Source organism: Acartia tonsa, chromosome 2, assembly GCF_053477335.1.
Source record: "Acartia tonsa isolate MP-2025a chromosome 2, ASM5347733v1, whole genome shotgun sequence".
Lineage (NCBI taxonomy): Eukaryota > Metazoa > Arthropoda > Copepoda > Calanoida > Acartiidae > Acartia > Acartia tonsa.
This window is the reverse complement of record NC_137261.1, coordinates 43,408,615-43,420,706: the sequence shown is the minus strand read 5'-3', so window position 1 is coordinate 43,420,706 and position 12,092 is coordinate 43,408,615. Positions and strand designations below refer to the sequence as shown.

General features: G+C 31.6%; 1 protein-coding gene across 5 annotated transcripts in view; it reads left to right on the top strand.

Annotated features, from left to right (window-relative positions):
- Window positions 1-10,570, top strand: part of LOC145311913 (long-chain-fatty-acid--CoA ligase 4-like) — a 35,992-nt gene extending 25,422 nt beyond the window's left edge. The window contains exons 19-25 of one of the 5 annotated variants that reach the window (XR_013876835.1): window positions 109-228; window positions 802-906; window positions 1,514-1,606; window positions 7,110-7,137; window positions 7,247-7,354; window positions 7,900-8,308; window positions 10,103-10,570. Coding sequence is in view for 2 of the 5 variants with exons in the window: in XM_080150954.1 (XP_080007080.1) it covers window positions 109-228; window positions 802-906; window positions 1,514-1,606; window positions 7,110-7,137; window positions 7,247-7,354; window positions 7,900-8,027 (582 nt within the window). In the remaining 3 variants the exon portion in view is untranslated. Of the gene's footprint in view, window positions 1-108; window positions 229-801; window positions 907-1,513; window positions 1,607-7,109; window positions 7,138-7,218; window positions 7,355-7,899 lie in introns of all 5 variants that reach the window. The other 4 variants (XR_013876834.1, XR_013876833.1, XM_080150954.1 and 1 more) reach the window with 4 other exon arrangements.
- Window positions 10,571-12,092: the final 1,522 nt, after the last annotated feature.

The window sequence follows — 12,092 nt, the reverse complement described above, 5'->3', positions numbered from 1 at the left end:
AAGATTTTATAAATGTCCCTTTAGTTTTTAAATCCGACGAATAAAAGAATGTATCTAGCTATAAAACTTTAAATACCAATTCCAATCATAATCTATCTATCTATTCAGGTAATATTGGGCGGAGATAATATTGCCAGTGGATACTACAAGCTGCCAGAAAAGACAGAGGAAGAGTTCTTCACAGACTCAGAGGGACGGAGATGGTTTAGGACTGGCGATATTGGAGAGGTATGCTCTTATGTTATAGGTGCTTTATATATCTTGACAACCTTACACCCTCCTTATTTTATTTTTTAGATATTTCTGGACCTTGCAGGAGCTTTAATCCTTTGGCACCCTATCCCTACGCGAAGGGGTACTAGCCCTGTATAATGCACAGAGTTCTCTTAACCTTTACTTAACCTAAAACAACCTATAAAAAGCATCAAAAATACGTTTGTTTCTCAAATTTTCTTTTGTGTTCCATATGCAACATGAGGACAATCACCAAGTTATAGTTTATATGTTTTTAATATATACTTTTTTATCAACATTAACAATGGGAGAATAAGGGGGGGGGGGGCTTAAAACTGATCTTGTAATCTAAGTGGTAAGAAATATCATTTTATATAATTTTCATTAAGCTTGCATAAACTAAATTACCCACAGAAAACTATATTTTGTAAAATATCGGCCTTTAGGTCACGATAAATAACATAACAACAACTGGCTGTATTTGAAAGAATTTAGATTAAGACATATTATATGTATATGAAACTTCTGTGTAAACGTCATTAATTAAAATTCTTTCTTTGTTCTTAGATGTACCCAGATGGGACTTTGATGATCATTGATCGTAAGAAAGATCTGGTAAAACTTCAATTTGGAGAGTATGTGTCCCTAGGAAAGGTGGAAGCTTGTCTTAAAGTAAGTTATTGGTGCTTTTCCTCAATTTGACTATCGAGCACATTATCCCCCTCCCCCTACCTATTTAGAAATAAATTTGAAAATACGGGATGGTTACAGTTTTCCTAACCCCAGATGGGTCCAAACTCTGTGGGGCCGGGCCTATATCTTTGGTGCCTTAGCCATGCGGGTCTACCCAGTAGTAGTATTTGATACAACCTAACCTAACCTGACTTGAAGTAATAACCAACCAAACGAAAAACAACTCCCCTACTTATTACAATTTATTTCAAAATAAGTAAGGTTTAGTTGCACGACCAAAAATTACAAATGTCCGTTTATCTACCTTTAAGTTGTGGTAACGTGGAAATGTATTATTATATACCATGGCAAGGAGTTAATAAAGGATGGCGCGATAGAATGTAATGTTCTCGACATTAAATAACGTTAGAGTTAAGCAATTTTTATTAAAGATTTCAACGAATAATTGACAAGGGCATCTGCTCTATAGCTTACCTTGTCCATCCATCCACATATTTATCTGTTATTATTTTAGAAAATATTCTTGTAAGTTTTGCAACTTTCGAATGTAATCTTGTTACATTTTAAACTTATAATTCTTATCTAGGGTTGTCCAGTTATTTCCAATATCTGCGTGTACGGAAATTCTCACAAATCCTATGTTGTAGCCATTGTGTGCCCTGCTCCTCATATACTCAAGGTATCTACACATCTATTTTCTGTCTTATTGTCTATCTACTATTGTAACTATTGTGTGCCCTGCTCCTCATATACTCAAGGTATCTAAACATTTATTATCTATCTTATTATCTATCTACTGTTGTAACCATTGTGTGCCCTGCTCCTCATATACTCAAGGTATCTAGACATATATTTTCTATCTTATTGTCTATCTACAGGGTGGCCACAATGTACGGATGTACGGAAATGTACGGATTTTTAAAAAAGTGCTAAAAAAATGTACGGATTGTACGGATTTTTCATTTTGGTGTACGGAATTTCCGAGCATGGTGTTATAATTAGTGTATTATCTTTAAAAATTGAGTAAAATGTATCATTTTTTGGGATCATGGAAAGAAAACGAAGTTTCCGGTTTCGTCGTTTTTTCACAGTAGCCTTTTTCCTATTTCTAGCCCCTGCGGGGGGCTCTAGCCCTGCGGGGCAATCATTGACATTTAATTAACCTAACCCAATCTAAAATAACCCTTCAAAAGCTGCTGTGAAAAAATACGATGAAACCGGCAACTTCGTTTTCTTTCCATGATCCATTTTTTGTTCTGTATCATTATAATATTTGTAAGTTACATTTAGATTTCACGGGAACTAGTTTGGACAAGAATGGTGTACCAGAAGTTGAATTATTCAAACTATTCAAGATTTGTCTTCAAAGTTTCTATTCAATTGTTAACTTAACTAAAACATTAGTATGTAACAATACCCTTTTCAGGATATAAATTAGTTCAAGTTGTTATTTTTTTTATCTGCTTATCTGCTGTATTTGTCCCCATTATGAAACAGCAAAATACCCCCCCCCCCCCCTAAAAGTTTATTTTACCCGTGATGTAACTTTAATTCTAGTCTTGCCCTTTGACATTGTGTAAATTATTAGGTACCAGTAACCAAAGTATTAAGATGTTTCATTATTTTTAATCAACGGGAGTATTTTTTTGATAATCATTCATGGGGATGTAGATGAAATTATTGTCTGATGTCTTATCCCTTAAATTCCCTGATATTATTAAGGACATATCAACCAAGGATCTAAAGGGAAAAGACAATGGCAAATAAACTTAAGATTCTTCCCAAAATACCCCTATGAACTCTCACACTGTAAAATTATCCTATTATTTTTTTTATTTTTTTCAGAGAAAAAGAGATCTTGATCAGTACCTAGTATGAAACCAATTTTACTAAATAATATATTTACTATATAGTAGAAAAATGTACGGAAATGAACGGAAATGTACGGAAAAATGTACGGATTTTTTTTTTAGCATGCACGGAAATGTACGGATTTTTTTTAAAAACCTTGTGGCCACCCTGTATCTACTATTGTAGCTATTGTGTGCCCTGCTTCTCATATACTCAAGGTATCTACACATATTTATTTTCTATCTTATTAACTATCTCATATTGTCTCCATTGTGTACACTGCTCCTCATATATTAAAGGTATCTAGACATATATTTTCTATCTTATTATCTACAGCGTGGCCATATTCTTCAGTATACTGAAAATCTTCAGTATTCTTCAGTATTTGGAAATTGGGGCTTCAGTATTTTCAGTAAATACTGAATATTCAGTATTTGAAAATTTTATTCAGTATTTTTCAGTTTTTGGAAATTTTCATGATTCAGTATTTTCATTATTTCTTAAATTCCAAATAAATTTGCTTAAATTAGATGTTTATTTAAGTAGTTGATGTCAGATTTTTTTCGGCGCTTCGCGCCTCACTTTACTTTCCTTTGAATTACCCTATAACTTTGTACATTAATTTTGTTTTTATTTATGGTAATATACATTTTTTTTTTCAATTTCATCTCAAATATAAATTTTTTAGATATTTGAGATGCTTTTATACAGTATTTTTTTGTCTATTAATAGAATGAATAATCTAAGGTGAGTACTTTGCATGATTATTGAAGGTAAAGTTTTTTAGCATGCTCTTAACCATAGACGTCCAAGGGGGGGGGGGTAAAGTGGCGATTACCCCCCCCCCCAAACGAATTTGGGGTCCCAAAATTTTTTTTCATTTTACACCCCCCCCCCCCATTCATAATTTACCCCTACCCTGAGGGGTGCCTACGGCACCCCCAACCATTTAGGAGGGGGTATTTACATCCCCCTAAACAATTTTGGGGGGGGTAAATACCCCCCCAAAATAAAAAATCTCTTAACAAAGAAAATTTTTGCGCACTTCGCGCGCATTTTTAATACTAATTATTTAATAAAATTCAAATTACCCCTCCAAAAATTTTACCCCGGGGGTAAATTTTGGGGGGGGGGGTAAACAAAATTTACCACTGCCAACAGATTTCATGGGGGGTAATTACCCCCCCCCCCCCTAAACAGATTTTACCCCCGGGGTAAAAATTTTGGGGGGGGTAAAAAAAAATTTGCGCATTTTACCCCCTCCAAAAGCGAGTTATCCCCCCCTTAAAAAAATTTCCCCCCCCCCCCAAAAAAAAGGTTGGACGTCTATGCTCTTAACTCAACTAAAAAGTATTTAAGTTTTGTAATCATTTAAAATATTTATCAGTCATTTTCTGCTTAATTGGTGCAAGAAAATCTAAGAGGCAAAATTGAAAGATCTTAAAAATATCCCACTAATAACAAAGCTATGATGATATGAAATTTTGAAATGAGGAATTATATAAAAAAAATACTTATTCAGTATTTGTATTTTTTTGTTCAGTATTTCAGTATTTTTTCTTATTTTAGGATTCAGTATTTTCAGTATTTCCTTTTTTTTCTTCAGTATCAGTATTTTTTTGGTTGTGGCCACACTGTATCTATCTACTGTTGTAGCTAGGTATTGTGTGCCTTGCTCCTCATATACTCATAGTATCTAGACATTTATTTTCTATCTTATTATCTATTAACTGCTGAGGCCATTGTGTACTTCTGCCCCTCATATACTCAAGGTATCTAAACATTTATTTTCTATCTTATTATCTATCTACTGTTGTAGCTATTGTGTGCCCTGCTCCTCGTATTCTCAATGTATCTAGACATCTATTTTCTATCTTATTATCTATCTACTGCTGAGGCCATTGTGTATTCCTGCCCCTCATATACTCAAGGTATCTACAGCGTGGCCATATTCTTCAGTATACTGAAAATCTTCAGTATTCTTCAGTATTTGGAAATTGGGGCTTCAGTATTTTCAGTAAATACTGAATATTCAGTATTTGAAAATTTTATTCAGTATTTTTCAGTTTTTGGAAATTTTCATGATTCAGTATTTTCATTATTTCTTAAATTCCAAAAAAATTTGCTTAAATAAGATGTTTATTTAAGTAGTTGATGTCAGATTTTTTTCGGCGCTTCGCGCCTCACTTTACTTTCCTTTGAATTACCCTATAACTTTGTACATAAATTTTTTTTTTTTATGGTAATAAAATTTTTTTTTTCAATTTTATCTCAAATATAAATCTTTTAGATATTTGAGATGCTTTTATACAGTATTTTTTTTTTTGTCTATTAATAGAATGAATAATCTAAATTGAGTACTTTGCATGATTATTGAAGGTAAAGTTTTTTAGCATGCTCTTAACCATAGACGTCCAAGGGGGGGGGGGGTAAAGTGGCGATTACCCCCCCCCCAAACGAATTTGAGGCACCCCCAAAATTTTTTTCATTTTACCCCCCCCCCCCCAAAATAAAAAATCTCTTAACAAAGAAAATTTTTGCGCACTTCGCGCGCATTTTTAAACTGTTTTTAACCTATTTTTTAATCATATATCAAAAATATACTATGACACCAGTAGAAACAGACTGCAGAGCCCAAATTTGAATTAAGTCCCCAATAAACTTTTTTGGGGGGATTTAAAAATTAATTTTATATGTTGCTGTGATCATTTTGACGGAAGCAAAAGCAACTTTTAGTTTGGGGTTAAATTGTTTCTTACAGAACAATTTTATATGATTCAGTTTATATCAATACAATAATAAAAAAACTCTACTCTGTTCGATGGAAATAATTTTTTTTCTAAAACAATCAATTTCAGTTAAAAATTTAACATAATACAATAAAACACATTTGCTAAAGTTAAACCAATAAGATTTCTTGTTTCATTTCAATTTTTTATGATTTCCGAAAGAGTGTTTTCACAAAGTGACTTATTTACAATGTAGTTAAATAATTTTTATTTAATTAAAAGGAAAAGAATGAAAACTATACAAGTAAAAGATACATAATTTTTAAAAATATTTAAAAAAAATAAGTTTGAATAATCTTATTTTATATCATATTTGTATATGTGTCAAAAATAATTTTGTTGTATTGCATAAACATTTGTTGACATCTTGTCATGTTGACATCAAATTTAACCCTTCACAGCCAATTTTTATGTGTTTAAAATAGGTGAACGAACACAAACATGTTAATGTTAATTCATTGGTATATTGTAAAGATTTAACTTTTTAGTGAATTTTTATAGTAAAATCATAAGGCCTAATTTTACTCTATACCAGAATACAATATTTATGAAGCAAAACACTCTAAAAGCTACGAATTTTACCCAAATAAAAAAAGACCTTTTGCTTTGATCAAAATGACTATGCCAACAGTAAAAATTAATATTTAAATCCCCCCAAAAAAGTTTATTGGGGACTTAATTCAAATTTAGGCTCTGCAGTCTGATTTTACTAGTGTCATAGTATATTTTTTATATAAGTTTTAAAAATAGGTTAAAAACAGTTTAATACTAAATATTTAATAAAATTTAAATTACCCCTCCAAAAATTTTACCCCGGGGGTAAATTTTGGGGGGGGGGGGGGTAAACAAAATTTACCACTGCCAACAGATTTCATGGGGGGTAATTACCCCCCCCCAAACAAATTTTTACCCGGGGTAAAAATTTAGTGGGGGGTAAAAAAAAATTTGCGGCGCGCTTCGCGCCCCATTTTACCCCCTCCAAAAGCGAATTATCCCCCCCCCCCAAAAAAAAAGGTTGGACGTCTATGCTCTTAACTCAACTAAAAAGTATTTAAGTTTTGTAATCATTTAAAATATTTATCAGTCATTTTCTGCTTAATTGGTGCAAGAAAATCTAAGAGGCAAAATTAAAAGATCTTTAAAATATCAAAGCTATGATGATATGAAATTTTGAAATGAGGAATCATATAAAAAAAATACTTATTCAGTATTTGTATTTTTTTGTTCAGTATTTCAGTATTTTTTCTTATTTTAGGATTCAGTATTTTCAGTATTTCCTTTTTTTTCTTCAGTATCAGTATTTTTTTGGTTGTGGCCACACTGTATCTAGACATTTTCTTTCTTTCTTTATGTTATCCATATATCTATATGAAACTCTATATTTTAGTTTTATCCGTTCCGCGTCTCAAAAAAAGAAATCAAATGTATGTATAAAAAAAATATTATTTTTAATTTAAGCCTCTAGCAGCCTAGTTTAGAAAGGCTGGTACATAGTAGGAAGCTTATCATATTTCTTTCTTTTTAATACCTATCTTAATCTAGGAGCTAGCATCCAAGTATGGAAAGACAGGTATGTCCCTGGAGGACATGTGTCAGGACAAGGACATTACTGGTGCTGCCCTCAGAGAAATTATCAACTATCTTTATCTAGGAGCTAGCAGCCAAATATGGAAAGACAGGTATGTCCCTGGAGGACATGTGTCAGGACAAGGACATAACTGGTGCTGCCCTCAGAGAAATTATCAACTATGGCAAGGCTCATAGGCTGGAGAAATTTGAAATTCCAGGTAGAAAATTGCTCAGTTTTGGATTTTAATAAAAATTTTATTGATTGACAAATTTGGACACTGCTAATTAAGATTTATCGAAAGCACCCACTATTTTAAGACAACGAGTGGGATATCGTGTTTCTAAAGATTTATGCACCACTATAATTCATTGGCCAATGTCCTATCCCCTAATATCTCTGGTTCTTGATAAAATATTTATTGTATCCCATGTCCATAGCTACCCTCCTTTAGATATTTTATTTTTACAATTTATGTGTGGAAATTAAGACTCTCCAAGAATAATTATTGTTCCATTATGACTTCGAAACCGATTATTATCCTGTGGATTAGTGGATTAGAACCGGTTCTCAGCCATACTGAAAAGTCATGTATAGCATCGAATTACAGACAATTTTATATAAATCATAAAATCAATATCAGTTTTGTTAGCCCTGGCCTTCGGCCACTGGGTCTAACAAAATTTGTTTTTTACTTAGAATTTTTCATTTTAAAGTCCACGGAAAGCTGTCTATGATACGATGCTATAGCTAACTATTCTCTAGGTGCTGTACACTTGACCCCAATCGAGTGGACGCCAGACACCGGCCTCACAACAGCCGCCATGAAGTTGAAGCGCAGGCCCCTGCAGGATTACTACCAGAAAGATATCGACAGAATGTATGGGCACTAAAAGTTACGCGGATTTTTTTCGTCTTTTTTCGGGCTGTAATTTTGATGGATTTTACAAACGAGAAAATTATAATACAGGAAATGATTTATTTGCTTTGGGAGAGCTGATAAACATTTAAAACATTCAATATTGAAATACCCCTATGAATATACATTATACCTATCTAGTGCTTATAAACGAAACTTAATATTATGTTTTATTGATTTTTTTAACGTGTATGTATATGTTTACATAATTTATTAGTGTCTTATGAATGTAAAGTAATTTTATTTTTAATAATGGTAATAAAACGAACAAATTATCGTACAACTTTGAAAACTTAAAAGACTATTTTACTTTAGTATTTTTGTTTATCCTAGCCTCTTATTTCTTAATTTTTTAGGTATAATCCCTCGAACTCATGAATGGATCACAGAATATCCCTCCCCCCTTAATTTCAAGTTTTTATTCCCCTGCGGGAAGCTCTGTCCGCCGGCGTTGCTTCTTCCTTGGCCTAACCTAAACGAAGTATTCTTTTTTAAACGCCTATTTTTGTGGTCCAATTTCAGTTCGAGGGAAAGTACAGTTATTTTTAAAAGACTCAAGTACTAAAATATTAAAGTTTCAAGAAAATTAGATAATGCTTAAATGTGCCTTAATGCTTTTCAACATTTTTAATTTCTGGTGACTTGGAGCTTTTTATTTTGCATTTTAGTTATTTTTAATTTTATAAAAATTGTGGCCATATTTTGATGATTTTTTTATTAACACAGAGTTTTTGTTTTTGATGTCTGAATTAGTTTTAAGCTTTAACCTAAAAATATTCAATCTCAAATTTTATTGATATACCTCCTTCGTTCACCAATGGATATATTTAATCCAAGGAAGAATTATTTTATCCACAAATAAAAATCATTTTGCATCCAACTTTTCTGCTTTTCAATCTTACCATTTATATTCCTATGAGTAATTGTTTTTTTACGGTAAAAAAGTTGCAGTCAAAGTGTTCTTAATGTTGAGAAAATAAAAAAGCCTTTCTTTTATATTCCTATAAAAAGGTGGTGGTTATCATTAACACCTCAGAAAAAGAGAATTTTTTAACAGAGTAAACAAAATTTACCATTAGAAAAAAAACTAAAAAAATTGTGAAAGGTTAGGTACATTTGTAATTGTACCTCTTAATATATATTTTTTAAAAAAACAATTTTTCTGACTTTTCGTGGCGAAAAGTGTTCATATGACCTTTAATAAGAGATAACCACCTTGTAAGAGCTTATTATTCCATCAGTCCAAATATTTAGAAATAACTGAAACATATCCCGTCTTACCATTATAAATCGAAGATGCCAAAAATATATTTAGAACCTAAAATTCTCTCTTTCCCAGTATGTTCCCATAAGGATTAATGTTCATAATTAGCGCGGCAATAACAAGCTCTTATCATTTTAAATGAAAAAAAGAACCCATCAAGTAACAGATAACTTTGCTTTTGATATTGTTACGTTTCATTTTATATTTTTTTTATTTACTTTAACTTTTTTTCTATTTTTAGTAGATATTATCAATAAATCACTGAACATATCTCTTGTCTCATCAACGACATTATGACTATTGACATATTGTAATTATAGAGTAGTTGCATTCTTAAACATTTTGATACTTTAATACAGCCATTTGTACATATTACCTACCTAATTTATTGTTTTAATACACAATTAACTTTAAAATCACTTAAAACAAAAAAAATTTCTTTATTTTAAAGTACAAGAAATATGTTGCAAAAAATATTGAAGTGTCCTTAATATATTTTTTTTAACGTACATCACCGCACAAAAAAACACATGCACTTAGTTGTAAGAAAAAGGATAATTATGTTTATTATAAGTGCGGCAATAACAAGCTACAAACATGAAAATAAGTACAACTACAGTCTTATGATATTTTTGGGACATGAAACTTTTATAGGTTGTTTTAAAGTGCGAAGCCTAGTAGATACTATATTATCAACTATTAACAGACTGGAAGACTGACTGCCTGACGGACATACTTTAATTAGAAGCTGCACTACGAAAAACTAAAAATTAAGATACTAATAGAAATTATAAGCACAAATATAATATTTATAAAAACTACCTATTTTTTAAAAGAAATAAAATTGTGATCTGTTTTTATGCTTTTTGTAGAAATATAAAGTTTTACATATAATTCATTTGCAAGTATGTTATAGTTCTAACCTTTTTTAGCTATACCCCTGCAGGTCTCACAAAACTATGACTCAACCTTACTTAACTTAAATTAAACATCACATAACAATCTCGTTCCATTATTTATAGGCTGAAGTTAAGATTATATCTTGATTTCAACAAGGACAAAAGTATCCAAAACATATTTGTATATGAGTTTTATGTAAAACTTGTGTAAAAGTGATAATTTGCGAACTAAAACCTGTGGTCAACTTTTTTTTTAACAGAAAAAATGCTATTTTTAATACTTTTATGTAAATTAACTTTGTATTTTGTGCATATTTAATATGATATTAATAATAAATACATTTTAACACCAAACATTTTACCTTGTTATATGAAAATACAGGATGTTGATTGTTGATCTGTCTATCTGTACTGAAAGTAGATTTCACAAAACCCTGGATTGGTATTGATTTCTTTTCAGTGAGACAAACAGCTTTCTGATGATATTAACATGAAAAATTAAAAGATTGAAACCAGTTTTGTTGAGGCTGAAGGTCCGCGCTACTAAAACTGGTATTAATCTAATGATTTTTATTTTAAGTTTCGTGGAAATTCACTGTAATACGATGCTATACATGGTTTTACAGTTTGGCTTCTAATCCAGTGGATACTAATCGGTTTCGAAGACATACTGGAAAAACTTAAATCTACAGTATGGTTAATCCATTGTTTTAGGATCTCTTTATTTCTTGAACCAAGTTCTGGACGCATAAGCACCCCAATTTATACAGCAGTTTCTCTACATCAACAAAAATCTTCAACTTTCTCTAAACCAATATACATAAATTGTAATCTCCTGTAGTGTTTTCTAAATATCGCAAATCATTAATTTAATTAAAAGATTAAAACTGATATACTTTAGGTTAAGGAATTTTGTAGGTTGTAGTAGAAGTACCAGGATTTCTGTACATTTGTAGTCGAGCATGATCTCGTAAACGGCAAAACCTATCGTTCCACAATCCACAGGAAGGTTTAGTTAGGAAGGATTTGTTTTTGTGTTTTACTTTTTATTACTTTGAATATAGGGCTAAGCCTAAAAAACGACTCAATGTTTGGAGGGAATCATTCCAAATACTCTACCTATAGAGTTTTGTAAATATATTAGTTACACATTACATACGGCCCTAGCTTCATGGTGCTCTGAATTCGAAAGGGGGAAGAGGCGTCAGATATAAAATAGCCTTTACTCATCCCAAGGCTTATATCTAAAAGTAAAATAGCCGAAACCCATACAAGGAGCTATGTGGAGCTTGGAGAAGTAAATAAGTTCAGTGGTAATTTAAATCTTCAGGTTTAGTATTCATAATTAATTTTTTTTATTTAATACTTTTAAAAATCAATTTGAATTGCTGTATTGACAAATACAACATCCTCTTGTAATATCCACTAAATTATTTTGTGTTAAAATATCAGGGCATGTCAGCCGTCTAGGGCATCAGCTGCAGATTTCTTATGCTCTTTTAGTAGATATATCTTTAGTTTGCTCTAGGTAAACTTGAGGAATCAAGGGGGGGGGGGGGGGAGGAATCGACCCTTCACTTTTCTTTTAAGTTTTATCATATTGAAGGATCTTTCTTTTTCTGGATCAATTTCTCTTTGGAGGGAGTAGTTACCCTCCACCAAAGTAAGCGAGACACTTCACAGGAGAACCATATCAGAAATTAAAAACTAAATATTTCCTATAGTTAAGTGTGCGCGGCTGCCGAGCCCTTAAAAATACCTACTCGCAAAAGTTTGAAAGAAAAATGAAAACTAATTAAAATAGTTTGCGCCATATTGGAGCAACATCTAAAAACACCAGGGATAAGACAATCGACGATAAAGGATGTACATCCAC